Source organism: Pygocentrus nattereri, chromosome 25 (assembly GCF_015220715.1).
Source record: "Pygocentrus nattereri isolate fPygNat1 chromosome 25, fPygNat1.pri, whole genome shotgun sequence".
Taxonomy (NCBI): domain Eukaryota; kingdom Metazoa; phylum Chordata; class Actinopteri; order Characiformes; family Serrasalmidae; genus Pygocentrus; species Pygocentrus nattereri.
Window position 1 is genome coordinate 27,087,840 of NC_051235.1, and position 17,384 is coordinate 27,105,223.

The 17,384-nt window shown below is 42.0% G+C and overlaps 1 protein-coding gene across 1 annotated transcript in view; it reads left to right on the forward strand.

The window, feature by feature from the left end:
* Positions 1–14,709, forward strand: part of mtmr10 (myotubularin related protein 10) — a 58,457-nt gene extending 43,748 nt beyond the window's left edge. Inside the window, exons 7-16 of the mRNA XM_017685942.2 lie at positions 575–722; positions 1,438–1,525; positions 1,778–1,866; positions 3,567–3,697; positions 6,487–6,556; positions 6,810–6,880; positions 7,343–7,515; positions 9,408–9,578; positions 10,669–10,857; positions 11,432–14,709. Of these exons, the coding sequence (XP_017541431.1) occupies positions 575–722; positions 1,438–1,525; positions 1,778–1,866; positions 3,567–3,697; positions 6,487–6,556; positions 6,810–6,880; positions 7,343–7,515; positions 9,408–9,578; positions 10,669–10,857; positions 11,432–12,046 (1,745 nt within the window). The 3' untranslated portion in view covers positions 12,047–14,709. The remainder of the gene's footprint in view (positions 1–574; positions 723–1,437; positions 1,526–1,777; positions 1,867–3,566; positions 3,698–6,486; positions 6,557–6,809; positions 6,881–7,342; positions 7,516–9,407; positions 9,579–10,668; positions 10,858–11,431) is intronic.
* The last annotated feature ends 2,675 nt before the right edge of the window (positions 14,710–17,384 follow it).

Sequence of the window (17,384 nt, forward strand, 5' to 3'; positions counted from 1 at the left end):
AATAATATTAACACATATTTATAAAGTGCCTTTTTAAAACAAGTTAACAGCTTTACAGGAAGATTAAAGGCCCCAAATCCAAAATTTTTTCAAACCATTTTTTCCATCCATTTTGGAAGGCTCATGTTTGTTTTTGCAGCTCTCTGTGCCTTTAAGGTTCATATATGTACATGACCTCTGTTCTGACTGTCCATTCACAGTGAAGTTATCAAGAGTATTACAGACTGGGCAGGGCAGCCAGAGTTAAACCGCTGGAGGCTGGATAGGCAGATATATGCAAATTTCATGCAAAATGTCTTTCTTTCATGACATCAAAAAAACTGTTTGTACAGCTTAGTGTCCATATATGTGTTATATAGACTAGAGTGAAAACTGTTAAAACTTGAAATAAAGATTATGCAAAAAAAAAAAAAAAAAGTGAGGAACATTTACATTTATAAGATGGGTTCATTGAGAAGATGTAAACAGATAGGCTGAGATGCAAATGCGCAAACATATGAGTGAAATAAAGACGATAAAATTTGACAACGATAAATGATCATACAAATGTGTATAAATATATGAATGTGTACAGGTGAGAGGGTGAACGGCGTGGACCCGGGTGGGGGGTTGCAGACTCCCCTGTTTGACTGCTCGTCTGACTGGGACAGAGAGATCAAACGCACAGGAGCCTCAGAGTGGAGGGTGTGCTCCATCAACGAGGACTATCTGGTCTCCCCCAGGTGTGTGTGTGTGTGTGTGTGTGTGTGTGAGCTTGTTGCGCATGCTGTTTTCTGAACAGCTATGCAGATTACCAGAAGCTGGAGAATAGGATTAGTCTAGCTCATTTGCCGTATTAATCATCATTCAATCAAAACAGCAGTGCAGTCTTGCGCAACGTCCTTGTTACAAGTTTATGTAATTGCTCCGTGCGTGATTCACGGATGTGATTATAAGTTGGTGGTTAATCTTCTTTGGTGTTTTTAATGTATTGTGATTTCATCGATTTTAGCGAACATACTTACAAATGATGGTTCATCAAAGGTTTTTAGTAAAGAAAATTGTTCTGTATAGAACCCTGAACACTCAAAGAGCCCATAGCATGATTAAAGGGTTCTTTGCATTCTGAAAGGTTCTTCAGAGTGATGGAGAAAGTGCTATATTGAACCTTTTTTTTTTTTTTTTTTTTTTTAAACATTGATCATAGTTGATTGTAATAATATTGATTATTATTATATTATGCAGTCATTTAATGGCTGAAATAAAATTCTCAGTATCTGTAATACAAATATTAAAATCCCTCAAAATAGCTTGGTTTATTATTCAGTGGATTTTAGCATAAAGATAATTCAAAATTACACCATGTATAGAATTATGATGAAGTTTCATAAGATTTCATGATGAATGATTTCCTGAAGACTGAATGACTGTTTTATAAGACTTCTGTTTTTACCTCAGTCTCCCAGAGTTCTTTGTGGTTCCCTCTTCTCTGGCGGATCAGGACTTGAAGCAGTACGCCTGTTACTTTAACTCTCAGCGCATCCCAGTGAGTTTGCCACGCTGCCAGCCTCTGACAGTCATATAAATCAGCTTTACTGACCCTGACTCTGCTGTTAGGCTCACCTATAAAGTGCTTGTCAATTAATGTCATAGTAAAAGACAGAGAAAGTGTCTCACTGCTGCTTTTTTAGAAGCTCAGCTGGGGAGCATGTCGTCAGTTTGTGTAGTTAAAATGAGATATAGGCTATAGAAATATTTGGCTTTTAAAAACTGTTTGTTTTTGTGTGTGTATATGTAGTTATGGTGCTGGAATCACTCCAATGGGAGCGCCCTGGTTCGCATGTCCAGCATCACTGAGCCGCAGCAGCAGAGGAAGCTAGATCAAAGGTATGGAGGGAGAATGAGAGGTGGTGTTTTCACAGTCAAATCCTGGTACAGGATATACATGTAATATACAAACTGGTACTGGCATACATGTAATATTTGGGCTTCGCATCTTTCAGACTTGTAGCTATTAAACAGTATTTTACCAGGACACATTTGCCTTGAAGGTCTGGTTACACAGGATGTGATATCCTTGCCACAGATAGGCACTTTTCTCACAAGACAGTCCTGAAGGTTTTGCCCTGCACTTAAGATCGTCAGGTGAAAAAATAATTAAAAAATTCTTTTCTTTAATTTTAATGTTTTATCTTTGTGTGTGTGTGTGTGTGTGTGTGTGTGTGTGTGTGTGTGTGTGTGTGTGAGCATTTTTTGGCTTGAGTAAAAGTGCAACACTATTAAAAGTAAAATTCCTATAAGTTACTACAGTAATAATATTATTTTGATGAAGCATTTCTGTTAAGGACACCTAATTGGCTGCACACCTCAGTTAGCTGTTTATTGTAGTGCTGTCACCTCACAGTATGAAGGGCCTGGGTTTGATTCCCCAGCCGGGCAACCAGGGAGTTTGCCTGTTCTCCTCATGTTTGTGTGGGTTTCCTCCTACAGTTCAAAGATGTGTAGGCAGGCAAACTGAAGAACTACAGTGAATGTGCATGTCTGTGTGTCTGCCCTGTGATGGACTGGCGATCTGTTCAGGGTGTTTCTTTTCTTTTGCCCATTGAGCGCTGGGATAGACCCCCTGCACCCCAGTAGGACAAGTGGCTTAGAAAATGCGTGTGTAACTCCTAGTACATTTATTTTTGATTACTAAGTACATTTAAAACAGTACTTTTGTACTTTTACTCAAGTAGAAATACAAATAGAACACTTCTACTTTTACTTAAGTAATATTTTACCAAGAGTACAGAAACTTTGTACTTTGTTTACCACTGAATGTGTTATTTTTAAATATGTAGTTCCTACAGTGCCTCACTCCAGCGATCAAACCTGCTTGCAAAACCTACTTATAAAATGCTGTCATTGCGGAAATGTGATTAATAAAGAAAGTGCTGCTTAAAAGACTTGGTGATGGAGTTGAAGAGCAGAGTGAAGGTCTGAAAACAAAGAAAAAGATGAAAGAAAACTGATAAATAGAGGAAAATGGAGGAAGCATTCCCAGTAACCTGTGGCCTCTTCACTCATGAGCCCACTGGGAATTGTACTAGGTTTAATGCCAGTTGGTTGCTATGCCAGTTTATAGTGTTGGGCTATAGAGAGGAGTGAAGAACAAGAAGGGAGCAGGCGGACAAGAGAACTGAAAAATGATGTTGTTGTCTGTCCTCATAGTCCACACGCTCCCTGGAATAAATGTACTAAACGTAATAAATAAAGCAGATTTTGGATAATAGGCCGTGGGAAAGCAGGAAGTCAGAATTCATCCTGCTCTGCTTTTTTTTATGGCAAATGTCTGTTTTCAATTTATTTTGAATCTTGCGAAGAGCCTGTCAGCTCAATCACTTGATCTTTTGGCACAGCAAACCAAGCAGAGTTGCCAAAGCTTCTCCGAGATACGTACTGTCCCATTTTCTGTTTGGGGCCCAAACAAAGCGGTTACAGCACAAACAAGAAAACACACAGCTTCGCCAACAAGGCATGGTTAGAATTTTTTCAATAAAAAAAATAAAAGATAAGTCTAATGTATAAAAAAATCTGTATTTTGACAGGATTTGCAGTGCAATAATCAAAAGCCACCCGCTGCGCAGCGACGTCCTGAAGACGGACTTGGATAAGATTCTGCCAAACATCCAGGAGATCCAGACTGCCCTGGTGAAGCTGCGGCAGATCTGTGTGATTGGTTAGTCGGGTCACGCCCTGCTTTCACTCACAGCCTGTTTTGCTTTTCAAAACAGACTGATTTGAATCTTTTGGAGATTTAAATCTCTAGCCTTTTTGTCCTACACCACTAATGCTTGTCCATGATGTCCAGCACGTTTTACTGGTGTGGCTTCGGCAGCTGTTTATGAATCAGTTAAAGGAATACTCTTGCTTTCTTCACCCTAATATCTCTCTTCTCCATTTGTAGCATATGGTACATTACCACAGACAATGATTTTGCTGCATTTTCCTGTAATCATTAAAAAACAAGCAAACCAGAGAACCCATGGACTCCATGGTACCACAACTGCCCACTGGTTCTATTAAAGTTTTTTTTTTTCTTTGTTTTGTTTTTGTTGTGTACAGGTAAACACTAAATTATTGTTCCTGCTGATCAACTGTAAGACACAGATCCAGCAATTAGACAATAGGTTGAAAAATGGCGTTTTCCTGGCCTGTTCTTATAGAAACAGCTATAGATGCATGTGTTACTCTCCAATCCGCTTATAAAGGTTTGTTAGGATTGCATTAAGCTAGCCTTAAACAGCGATTCCAATAGTTAATAGGTCGAGATGCAGTATAAGCAAAGTCATTCAGAGCAATTTGATCGAAAATGCTTCATTATAGAGAATAAAGGGAGATTCAAAAAGATTCATCCGATTTCAAAGCACCATATTTTTACAACCTTGAGGCGCCTAGGAACCAATCACATACCAATTGTAAGAGAGGCTCATAGTTTCCAGCTGTCACAGAAAGACGGCTTCAGTCTGCGAGGAGATGAGACCTCTGAGCAGAAAGTGTTCTGCGTTCTCGACTTCAGTAAGAGTGAATCCGTCAACTGTGCAGCGTGAATTTCGTCGGCAGAGAACCTCCAACAGCTCAGAGCGTTCGTCGCTGGTTCCACTGCAGTGACACCTGACGTGCTCAGTCCAGTATGGGATGAATTTGACCCGTGGCGTTGATGTTCGTACAGCTGGTTCATACTGAGCACTTTAACTTTGTTAATTTAAACCATTACTAGTTAAATGAATTGGATGAATCTTTTTAAATCACTCTGTATTGCAGAGTAAGAATTGTTCGCTGTGGTGGTGATAGGAACCAAACCACTGACCAGCGTAATGCCTGTTAACCTCCTTCACAGCACGAAATTGTTATGACTGTTCTGCCCAATGCGTGAGACATTCTTAGAATAGCTTTGGGAAGATTTTGGCCTAAAATGCATTCATGTATTCGTCAATGCCAAAGCTATTAATGGTGGAGAGGTACGTGCTGGCATTTTTTTCAGATTACAACTAATTAACTACTATCAGCATTTCATATAAACCGTGAAGGTTCTGTGATTGTTTTGGATAGTAAACAAAATGTCCATATTAGTGTGACCCTTGATTCCTTTCACTATCACTGTAATGAGGTCCGAAAGTCTGACATGCAGGGAGATATTTTGAACAATCAGCGGGATTTCCCTTTGAGGACAAGGAAGCGGTACTGCCTGCCTCAGCATGTTGAAACACTACAGTGGAATCAGTCCTCCCTTTCTTTAGAGTTCAGTCATCTGTTTTTAACAAAATCATATCATAGTAAAGTGATGATGCACAGGGCCTCATTTTAGGTGTCTTGACATTTCTCAAAAATAGCTTATCTGTCTCATATTTCAGATAAGACCTTTTCACTCCTGGAGCCTTGCACTGGATATGCATTGTGCACGTGTTCAGATTGAATTTCTGATATCAATAAATTATGGAATAAAAGCTAAATGGCACAACACAAGCCATTTTTAAAGCACTTCTAGACTGAAAAGCCTGCCCATCAGTGTGACAATGCTTATGCTTAAAGAAAAGCCACACAAAACATATGTAGTCTAATAAATGTGGTTATATGCTGTATGACCGCCACCATCCACCTGACCTCACAAACTCACCGTCTGCTTTGTATACATGGGCAGTGCCTGAGTAGACATATACAAATAGCCAATCTTGCATTTATTTAATGCCTAGTCAAAACAGAGATTAAGTACAAATTATTTTTCAGCATCAGGAAAAAGAGAACAGTGTTTAACATGAAATTGCAAGTGTAATATCAGATTTCACGCTAAATCAATATTTAGTGCGTCCACTCTTTACAGCTTCCATTCAGTTCAAGAGACTCCCTTTCAGTTTTTCAAAGAAATCTGCAGGGATATTCATTCAAACACATTCAGTCATGTTGAGTTCTGGACTCTGGAGTGGCCAGCTGGTCCACAAGCTTTTGTGCAGTTGCTAGGAATCCCTAAAGTTTTTGGCAATTGCTGTTTTTCCACTTATTTTTTCTCAGCCTTTCACTTGGTTATCTTCTATATTTCTCATGGAATTTCTCCTGGAAAAAAGAATAATTTCGTTCAGATTGATTGGAAAAAATTTAACATATATGTACGTGTGTGTGTGTGTGTGTGTGTGTGTGTGTGTGTGTGTGTGTGTGTGTGTGTGTAAAAGGGAGAACAGTTTAAAGACCTGTACACTGATATGATGATGCATCATACTATAATATGGTGTCAAACAGTAGAGTTATAGGCCATGGAAAGAGGGACAGGGTTCACTCTATAGTGTCCCCAGTCTGATTAATAAGGATCACAGCTCTGGCTTGCTCAATAAATAAATCAAAGTGAACTTCAGGACCTTGCATTAAACTCACTCAGACTGCCTTTCTGAGCTTTTGGAAATTGTTTATTGTTCTGCTCAACCTCTTTATCTGAGATAGCGGGTGTGAATGTTTTAACTGTGTGTGCACATGCAGATCCCTTTGAGGAGTCGGAGGAGAAGTGGCTGTCGTCCATGGAAAGTTCGCGATGGATGGAGTATGTGAGGTATGAATAAACACCAAACCATGGCCAAATGACAGGTTGGCTCTCTCATGGGCTCATGCTGGCAGCACCACCGCGGCATTTGCTTTTCTTTAGATGAGTCAGTTCAGCTGCCAGCATCAGTGGCATTTGGTTGGTGGGTGTATAAGACCCTAAATATACCGGTTGAAGCAGAATTGTCATGTTGCTCAGGCAAATTCATTTCACGGAAGCTAAAAGATCAGTAAAATGTAAAGGGTTATGATTTTTGTTTCAGAGCGTTTTTGAAGCATGCGGTGGAGGTGATCTACATGCTGGAGGGGAAACAAGCCTCCGTCATTCTGCAAGGTTAGAGATGCTCTGGACATCAGGCATCAGTTCTATATGAGCCTTCTTGAAGCTACAGTACAGCCAGGAGCTAGTGCTGAGTGTTCTACATCAGCTGTAGGGCTTCTGAGCTCACTCTTTCTTTCTTTCTTTCTTTCTTTCTTTCTTTCTTTCTTTCTTTCTTTCTTTCTTTCTCTCTTTCTCTCTTTCTCTCTTTCTTTCTTTCTCTCTTTCTCTCTTTCTTTCTTTCTCTCTTTCTTTCTTTCTTTCTTTCTTTCTTTCTTTCTCTCTTTCTCTCTTTCTCTCTTTCTCTCTTTCTTTCTTTCTTTCTCTCTTTCTTTCTTTCTCTCTTTCTCTCTTTCTCTCTTTTTCTCTCTCTCTCTCTCTCTCTCTCTCTCTCTCTCTCTCTCTCTCTCTCTCTCTCTCTCTCTCTCTCTCTCTCTCTCCCTCTCTCCCTCTCTCCCTCTCTCTCTCTCTCTGCAGAAGAAGAGGACAGGGATCTGAGCTGTGTGATCTCGTCGCTCGTGCAGGTGATGTGCGACCCTCACTGCCGGAGTTTGGCAGGTTTTCAGGGTCTGGTGCAGAAGGAGTGGGTGATGGCTGGCCATCGCTTTCTCGACCGCTGCAACCACTTGAAGAAGAACGACAAGGAGGAGGTAGGATCAGCTTCCTGGACCAAACCAAACCTGGACAGCTGTAGTGTTAAGATGGCTAGAATGTAGCGTGGTCTTGTTTGAGCACTGATAACAGGTGGACATTTTTACCCAGCACTGAATAAAAGGCCTTTAACACAGCAAGCTACGAATCGCTCCTTGCCTGCCTGTTCTTCTGCTTTCTGTATGAAATGTCCCAACTTCATCATATACAGCAGGCAACCATGGTTAGCACAGCTAGCGCTCATCTTTCATAGATTGCGCCACTGCTTTTTACATGAAAATAGGAATTGAGAAAATCATTGAACAGAGGACGTCCTCCTATTGCGACAAGGCTTGTAGATGAGCGGACAAGCACGTGCACACATGTGGTTGAACTCGCCAGCAAACACCAACCTAAATGTTGAGTTTGATTGCCATGGTCTCTGTGTTCTAGTGCGTTCTCCCTATTCACACCGTTCTAGAGTGTGGAGTTTTCTCCCCTATTACAGTTAAGAGCTGCACTGGGTACCTGTATCGTTCAGAATAGATTTTGAAGTTCGACTGCTAGTTTTTAAGGCTCTGAATGGTCTTAAAGCACTGCTTACATCACAGAGTGATGCTTACATCACAGAGTGTCTGTCTCATGTTCCAGCATGTGATCTTAGATCTGCAGATACTGACCTTCTGCAAACACCTGTAAAACACAGAATACATGGAGAGACTCGTTCAGTTATTCTGCTTCTAGACTGTAGAGCTCAGTTCATCTTTTGTTAGACAGTCAAGCTCAGTGTTCACTTTTAAGAAGCATCTAAAACCATATCTCTTTACCTCAGCATTTAACTAAAACTCAAAAAGGCCCAAAATAATTAGTCTAGTTCCATTGACTTGCATTTAAAGTAAAGTAGGTTTTTTCCTTCTCCTGTAAAGTTACAGTTTTGGAGAGACGAGGTTTTGTTCTGACAACAGGGATATATTGTTCAGTCGTGTTTTGCTATTGCACAATAAAAACATTAGATGTACTTTGTTTGGTTGTTAAAAGTGGTTTCTGTTAGAAAGTGAAGGGACTTCCCAGAATAATAAGCTAGTTTGCCTGTCAGAAATTTTAGCCATACTGCCCACTTCTCCTGCCAGCATGAGAACACTGTGAATGAATAAGATGATGCATATTGGGAAAAACCATTAAAGTCAGTGACGGATCAAAGCTTGACCTGCTTACACAAGGTCTATTCACAGCCCTGAAGACTCCAATACAACTGAATTCTGAAAAGAAAAAAAAAAACATGTTGCCTAGTACATTTTTACATTTACATTTATGGCATTTGGCTGACGCTCTTATCCAGAGCAGGCCAAGGTGGTGTTAGGAGTCTTGCCCAAGGACCCTTATTGGTATAGTGTAGGGTGCTTGCCCTGGTAGGGGGTTGAACCCCAGTCTATAGCATAGAAGGCAAAGGTGTTAACCACTACACTAACCAACCACTGTACATACTGCACGTTTAACTTGGTGTTAAGAAAATGCTAGTCTTTGGACTTATCTGGACTTTTGCTGCTCTTCATGTACAGTATAAACGCAGCACCTAGTAATTTTAGTGTCATATCTTGTTTGCTGTTGTTTGTGTACACAAAGATATGGCACTATTGAATAGGACTGACTTTATTTATTGTTTTGACTTGGATCAGATTTACATTTTATGAGCCATTTATGCTGAAAGTTGCACAATTCTGAACACTTCCCAAACCTTTTTCCTGCAACTGTAGGTGTAACCCAGTGGTTCTCAGTCCCAGCTTCTTTTTTTCCAGGTGTAACACACCTGATTCAGCTCTAACAGTAGCTGTCAAACCTTGCAAGATCAATTAGAGCAATGAGAGCAGGAAACTCTCATTAATGTGTCTCTTCTGTCCTCTCTCCTCTACAGTCTCCCCTGTTCCTGCTGTTCCTGAACTGTGTCTGGCAGCTGATGGAGCAGTACCCAGCAGCTTTTGAGTTCACGGAGATGTACCTGATAATGCTGAGTGACAGCATGTGGGTCCCTGTGTTCAGCACCTTCCTCTTTAACTGTCCCCGCCAGAGGGCAGAACACAGCAGGGTGAGCCAATCCGACTACACACTTAATCTCAACAACCAGAGTAGGGATGCCAGTTTTGGTAAATTCTTTTGACCAGTATCTGACCATTACTATTTGGTAATTAATTGTTCACTGACAAACCTAAAATCACAGAAAAACAGAAGACAGCACTGTGTTTTATACAAACAAGGCTTTAGGAGGAGTTAGTCTGCGACTCATGCACATCTGGGTGTCGAGATCGACTAACCAGTGGCTCCAAGAGTCAAAAGATAATGGATTTTCTTCAAAACTGTAATGCGCAGCTTTATGTAGGAACTACGTTTGGGATGGTTTAATTTGTGCTTTAACTTTTAGCCCTTGATCATTGGCTCTGGCGCAGTCAGTTAAAAGTAAGCAGAGTTGAGGAGTCAACTCATTTGAGTCCAGAGGCAGGAACCAACAGTCTGGGTTGACCGCAGAAAACCCAGAGTTGTGCATCAAGTCAGGCTACTGGAATAAGTTGTGTGCTTGCGCCCTCATATGTGTAATGCAAGTTGAATGAAAGACCCGCCAATTCAGATATCAATTGTTTAATGGAAATGAACAGCAACAGGCATTCTCACAAAGCAGCTTTACAGAAAAAAGTCAGGGTCCCCATAAACGTCGCCAGTGGCAACAGTGGCAAGGAAAACTCCCTAAGAGTGACAAGAAGAAACCTTGAGAGGAACCAGGGCTCAAAAGAGGAACCCATCCTTGTCTGGTCAACACCGGATAGAAAACGACAACAGCAAGGAATGAGGTTTGACCATCAGTATAAGATAAAGGAAAAGGGGAAAAGCAGGAGAAGCAGTGAAGTGGTATCATCAGGGTGGTCAGTGGTATGCAGGTGAGGTATGCACAGCATTGTACAGCAGAAGGCCCACAGTGGCCAAACTGGTCCAGAAGGCTGGTGAGCAGTGGGCACCCGATCAGGGCAGATGAAGCAACAGCATCAGACCCCACAGGATTGGCAGCGTGCATTTGTAATAATTGTAATTGTAATAAAGGTAATCCTGACATGTTTTTCTCTGCTCTGACAAAACTGAGTCCTCCATAATTCAGTTATCAAGTTGTTATTTCTGTGTTCTGTCAGGATTTTGCCCTCAGTAAGAGTATCTCCTTGGGGAAGGACCAGTCTCTGCGCTTCCCGCCTGTCTGGGATTGGTCGCAGCAGTTCAGCCTGAAAGACCAGGCCCTCTTCAACAACCCTCTGTATGTGGGCAAGAGCGCCCCCTGTGTGCACAATGGCACAGTGCGGACATTTGCACATAGAAGAAGCAAGGTAAGTCCTTGTTTTGTATCATTATTAAATGAAAAATGATATGAATAAAAACTCATGTTGGCCCTTTTTTATGTGCTACTTGTTAACATATCACTAAAGAGGAATTGATATTCATTGTTTGTAAAAGTATTTGTTATTTATAACTATTCATAACTTAATTATATATGTAAAATCGGTTGCACAGGATTTTTGTTACATTGCATTTTAAAAATCTTCCAATTGAAAAGTTCCAAAATTACATAAATACTTGGATACTCCCCACCCACCCGGGTTCCTCCGGGTTCTCCGGTTTCCTCCCACAGTCCAACGACATGCAGTCAGGCCAATTGGACGTGCTAAATTGCCCCTAGGTGTGAGTGTGTGAGTGACTGTCTGTGTCTGTCTGTCTGCCCTGCGATGGGCTGGCGACCTGTCCATGTCTGATGCATCATCAGTAATTATTAATGGTTGTTAACATCCATTGAAATTTGCATATCACAAAAGAGGAATTAACACTGTAGAATAATAGTCTTTGCTCATCCTTTAAAATGCATTGTCATAAAAAAATGCATGTGATTTCATTTGTCTTTGGCAGAGAAACTACAGCTCCACACTGCGAGGTGTTCCCTCAGTTCTGCGGAACGGTGCTCTCGGCGACCACGACACACTGACACGGCGCAACTCTCTGATGCCGCGGCTCCGGCCGGACCTAGCTCAGTTACGGGAGCAGCAGGAAAGCCCTGCCGAGCGCTTCCTGCAGGACTGGCTGTCTCGGCCGGCCGACCCACAGGGCCTACTTCTGCCGCAGCTCCTGCCCTCACATCTGCCCCTCTGGAAGCTGTACTTCCTGCGCTGGGTCCCCGAGGCACGCATCCCCCACGGGGGACCTGCGACCACCTTCCACAAGCTCTCCATGCTGGCTGATGAGATAGAAATGCTTCAGAACCAGCTGAGGCAATACCAAGGAGGGGGGACTCCGGCCCTCACCCCCAGCGTCCCTCGGACAGAGCCCAGCAGAATGTACTTTAAGGCGGGCTCGTCTCCCTGTGAGTCGTCCCCTGCTCCTCCAGAGTACCTCAGCTCGTCCTTTCCTTTCTCCCCCGTGGGGAACCTGTGCCGCCGCAGCATCCTGGGCACCCCCCTCAGCAAGTTCCTCAACGGAGCCAAAATCTGGCTCTCCACCGAGACACTGGCCAATGAAAGTCTCTGAAATCACACAGGATGTCCAGAGGCTACCATCTGCCCATGGTACACTGGCCCAGTCAGGGATTTTAAGCTGTGATGGCTATAGAGATGGAAATCTGGGTTATTGCTGTAGTCAAGGAGTCCAAAATCACTCAACTCTAACATGACAGCAGAACTGGGGTGTTTTTTGACAGGCTTTTCTGATGACTCATGTTAAGAAAAACGGAAAACTAATTGGAGATCTACCAGCATGGAGACTTTAGATCCAGCACATCTGGCTCTAATATTCAGATGTTGAAGGACTTCTTTACCTGGATCAGTTGTGTTAGAGTTGGAGCTGAATTCTCCAGGCCAGGATTGGACACCCCTGTTCTAGAATATGTACCCCGTTCTCCTTGTTCTAGAGTGTTCTAACACCACTTCATTTGGTTTATCATTTATTTTTCTGATCATCTACAAATCTGGTTGTGGCTGAAATTTGATTCCCATCTCCTCATAAGCATCATGATGTATTGGGGTGATGTAGTTGACCCCATATACTCCCATGTAGTTTCTTCATTGTGTTATTTTAAATGAATTTGAATACTTTATCATCAGACTGCATCACTATTCACCAGTTGCATAAACAGGCCATCCTTCATTGGCTTAAGAGGGGCTGAACTTTAAGCTGTAAGCTGATGCCTAACATCCTGAAAAGTACAAAGGAGGATGGAAAAAGTACAAAATGAGTTTAGATGACACCTTGAATTCTTGCTTTTAGACTGAAGCAGCCTGCAGTTACCAGTTATCACTTTATTAAAGGGGTTAATTAATACGTTTTATTAAGGGGTTAAAACGAGAAGGCTGCTGATTTTGCAGTGCTTCTCCAGAGAGCCGAGTGAGTCTGAGACGTTTCATTTTCAGTGGTTCAGCAGCTGCTGTTAATGTCCACTAACATTCCTCAGTCTGTTGTGTACTAACAAGATATGCAATGCATTTTGCTCCATATTCCGCTGATGTAGTGATATACAGCAAAGAGTAGATTGTGGGGTTTTTATAGTGCCTTCAAAACCACTATCCTATGGTTTGGACACCATGAGAAAATGGCCCATAATACTCAATATTGCCTTAAAATTCAAATAGAGATTCTTTTTAGTGACAGCCTGGAGAACTTTCTAGAACAATGTGAATGAGGGATGAGCTTTCTAGAACAGTACAAATGAGGAGAGAGCTTTCTAGAGCAGTGCGAATAGAGAAAAACGTTCTCCCAACCACCCCAAAACACCCAACAAACATCCCCAGGTGTGGTGTGCAAACCCACCGTTTAGATTTTGGTGGTGTTTGTCTGAGAACTCTGAACTTAGTAAGCATCAGTAAACCAGATGCTGGGTTGGTGCACCTCACTGGAAGGCCTTTGAGTTTCAGTGTTCTGGGGTCAGAAGGGGACAGTGAAAATGGTAGCTTGCCTATGGTTGAGGTTGTGGTTGTTGAATTGTGTGCGTGTGGACACAGCTTGAATATCTGGGTCTTGGGCTTCAGCGGTTTTATTGCTGTGCGTTTTGATTTACTGAAGCTCTTGTGATTGTTCAGTCTGTTGTCCAGGCTTATACGTCCACCCATGCACCATAATTGTTTTTTTTTTCTTGCACAAGATTATCTATAAGGCTCAATCCGCACATGTTTTTCAGAGTTTGATAAAGTTTCACTCCTTCTAAGCTGCCAATACTGATCCTTTTTTTTTTCTCTTGGAAAATATTTCCTGGTTTGTGCAGAGGTGTGGCATTATGAGGAAGGTAGGACTGTAAATGAAATCTGTGGTAGAGAATCCTTTAACGCTTTAATTTTAGCATGTATAGTTATATAGTTCTATAGACTTTTCAAGGGCCTTCTGGTAAGGTCAGACTAGCTTTGTTGTAAAATGAATAACCAAAAATTGTGAATTATGTGGGTAATGTCAGGGATTCCCCACACTAACCCCAAAACGCAGGTGATAACTGTGCACTCGCAGTGATCTCTCACTCAGGCTGGGCCTGTGTGTTAGATTCCTCCCCATAGAAGCACAGAATGGCTGCTCAAAGTGACTGAATACTGCTGGCGCCGGTCAGCTGGTTGATTTGGCTCAGCAGTGGAGTGCACAGTATCCTGACAGGCACATAGTGAATTAGCATTAAAATAGTTTAGAAAACTGAGAATTTTTGAAAAGTAGGTTGAGGGTTCTTTTGTCAAACAGCACTTCTTACCTCTTTTTGTTAGGTTAAAGGGCCCATATCGTAGAATTTTTATTCCTTCTAATTTTTTATTCCTTCTAATTTTTACACTGTACACTGTTAAAGTTTCATGTTGTACTGTTCATTCCCCAGTCCATACGGTCTTGAAGGGGAATTCAACCAACTTTTCAAAATTTCTGTAGAATTCAGTGGTTGATATATTAACAAAGTCATTCAGAGTGGCTTGATGTGAAAGTTCTTTGGCAGAGAAACTTGTAGACTCATTTCTTTACAGTGGTGGTGGTGGGAACCAGGGGTCCTGAGGTCTACAGTGCAAATATAGCCTTTTTATATACCATCCAAACCACTAAAAGCTAAAACATCCATCCATTTTTCTAAGCCGCTTCTCCCTCAAGGTCGCGGGGGGGTGCTGGAGCCTATCCCAGCGGTCATCGGGCGGAAGGCAGGATACACCCTGGACAGGTCCCCAGTCCATCGCAGGGCAGACAGACAGACACAGACAGTCACTCACACCCAGGGGCAGTTTAGCACGTCCAATCGGCCTGACTGCATGTCTTTGGACTGTGGGAGGAAACCGGAGAACCTGGAGGAAACCCACGCAGACACAAGGAGAACATGCAAACTCCACACAGAGAGGACCCCAGTCACCCAGGCAGGGAACCAAGGCCCTCCTCACTGTGAGGTGACAGCGCTACCCACCGCGCCACCGTGCCGCCCCTTTTTTATGTAGTAATGATGGTAAAATAGTGGAAAATCTGAAAGGGGAAGAAAAAGTTTTCCTTGGGGTCGATTTCGCCTTACAAGACCCCTTCATCTTGAATAGATTAAGACAGGCATGTCAAACTGTGGACCTTCCGGACCAAAGCGCTGCAGAGGTTAACGTTCACCTTCATCTTACGCTTTGAAATCAGTTCACGAAGGTCTAATCAGCTGATGAGCTGATTCACGTGTGTTTTAATGAGGCAGTGTGCTGACGTCTGCAGCTTCGGCCTGCCTGGACTGCAGCCTGACACGTGAATTAAAATAAATTGATTGAAACAGCTTTTAGGTCAAAAGCTTATCACAAGACTACTGTGAAACCATCTCATGCATCAGGCTGAGTATTCATATAGCAACTTTCTGTGAAGGAGCTTTTAGTGGCGTTAACCTATTAAGGTGTCTGGTTCCTATCACCATCACTGTGATCGATACTGACCGTTTCTCTAGAACAAAGCATCTCATACCAAACCACTCTGAATGACTGACACATCAGCAGCCTTCCTAATTAAAGGCGCAGTAACTAAAACTACAAATACAAGGAAAACGCAGGATGTGGGCCCTTTAAAAACCTCTTCTGTTACTTATAAAAGCTGAACAGTTGTCTTTTTCCTGATTTGACATGTAGTTTTCCTTAGAGATGTTAATTAAAGCCCTTAGTAAGATTTTGGTTTGGGCACATTTTTTGACAGAATTTTAATAATTTCTTTTACTTTTATATTTGTCTTAAATAAGGTACTGTTTTTTGCCCAGGAACTAGTTTAAGTAGTTTGTGTGATAAGTGTGATTACCACTAATGCAGTGCACTCAATGGTGTTGAGAGTATGATAGTTGTGCTTGATTTTCAACATATTTTGAGTTTTTTTTTGTTTTCCTCACAAAACAGCGCTGATATTTATTCAGATATGCAAAAGAGGCTGAAAACAGGGTTATTGGTTCCAATCCTCTCTGTGCCTTGCTTTTCTGAGATCATGGCTTTGCCATTCAGTGGGCCTGCTTTCATCTTTGTTGCTGTAAACAATGCTAAGTTTCCCCATTCACTCATCAGAGGGGAATCTCCTAACATCATTCCAAAGCTCCGAATGGAAGCCATATGTGGAAGGGCATTGTGTGCATTGCAGGTGTTCAGATGGCAGCAGGTGGCCAGTTAGGCTTCCTAACAGGCTTCTTATATGGTCGAATGGCTGTGATTGGCTCCTTTGGGGCTTTTCCAGCTGTACCAGGCCCTGTGGAGCCTGCCTTTGAGCCGCTATGCAAGACGTGATGCTTCTGACTTACTTTGTTGTGAATAAAAAATAATTGACTTCAAATCAGTTTCAGGGTTTTTGTTTCCTTTATAGGGCTGTGATGAAAGCTCTCACTGGAGGCTGAACTTCACTGCTGGCGTGGTGATTCCCTAGCACCCTCTTCTGACCAATACATGCAGTAGTCTGCTCTAATCCAGTGGTTGCTAATCCCAGTGTTGAGATAAACAGGTCCTGCTCTCATCTAGTGGACGTTATCTGCTTATGTAACTTTTACGAACGGTGTCCAGGAACAAGGAGGTCTTCAGCGCTCTCATCACTGTGGCAGCGTTTTTACTGTTCCGTTGGGTAGTTCATAAAGCACCGTCTCATTTCATGGCAATATTTAAGACTGTCCAGTAAGAGCTTCTTGGTGCTTCTATTGGACAGTGTGGATTTTAGATCACTTTTCAATTGCCTGGCTTACAGAGAAATCCATTAGAATCATCAGACATGCAGAAATTTAGAAAAATTGATGGAGTGCCCCTTTAAAAGAAGGGCAACTCCACTGATTTTTCACAATTTCTGCACAGTGAAATCCAAATGTAAATCTAAAAAACTCTCTGGCCTCTAAATGCCACCTCTCGGATACCTGATATATAAATATATATATAATAAATATATATAAAATATATACACACATTTATTTATATAGATATCTATCTATCTATGTCCATATAATGTCCATGTTCCTTTTTTCTGAGTATCTACAGTGACTTATTTCTAGGAGTATCTGAGCTCAGGACCGTCTTTCTCTCTAACCTATCGATAACTAGTAAAGATACTATCTCTAGATAGACAAAGCACTTCTTGTAAGTTGCTCTGGAAAAGAGCGTCTGCTAAATGCTGTAAGTGTACTGTATAGCTGCTCTTTGTAGTTCTACAGTTACAGACTGTAGTCCATCTGTTTCTCTGATACTTTGTTAGCCCCCTTTTACCCTGTTCTTCAGTGGTCAGGACCCCCATGGACCCTCACATAGCAGGTACTATTGGGGTGGTGGATCATTCTAGGCACTGCAGTAACGCTGAGTGGATCAGACAGCAGTACTGCTGGTGTTTAATGAGCATTTTGACCTTAAATGTATGAGCGGTACATTTCCAGCCTATTGTAAGGCAA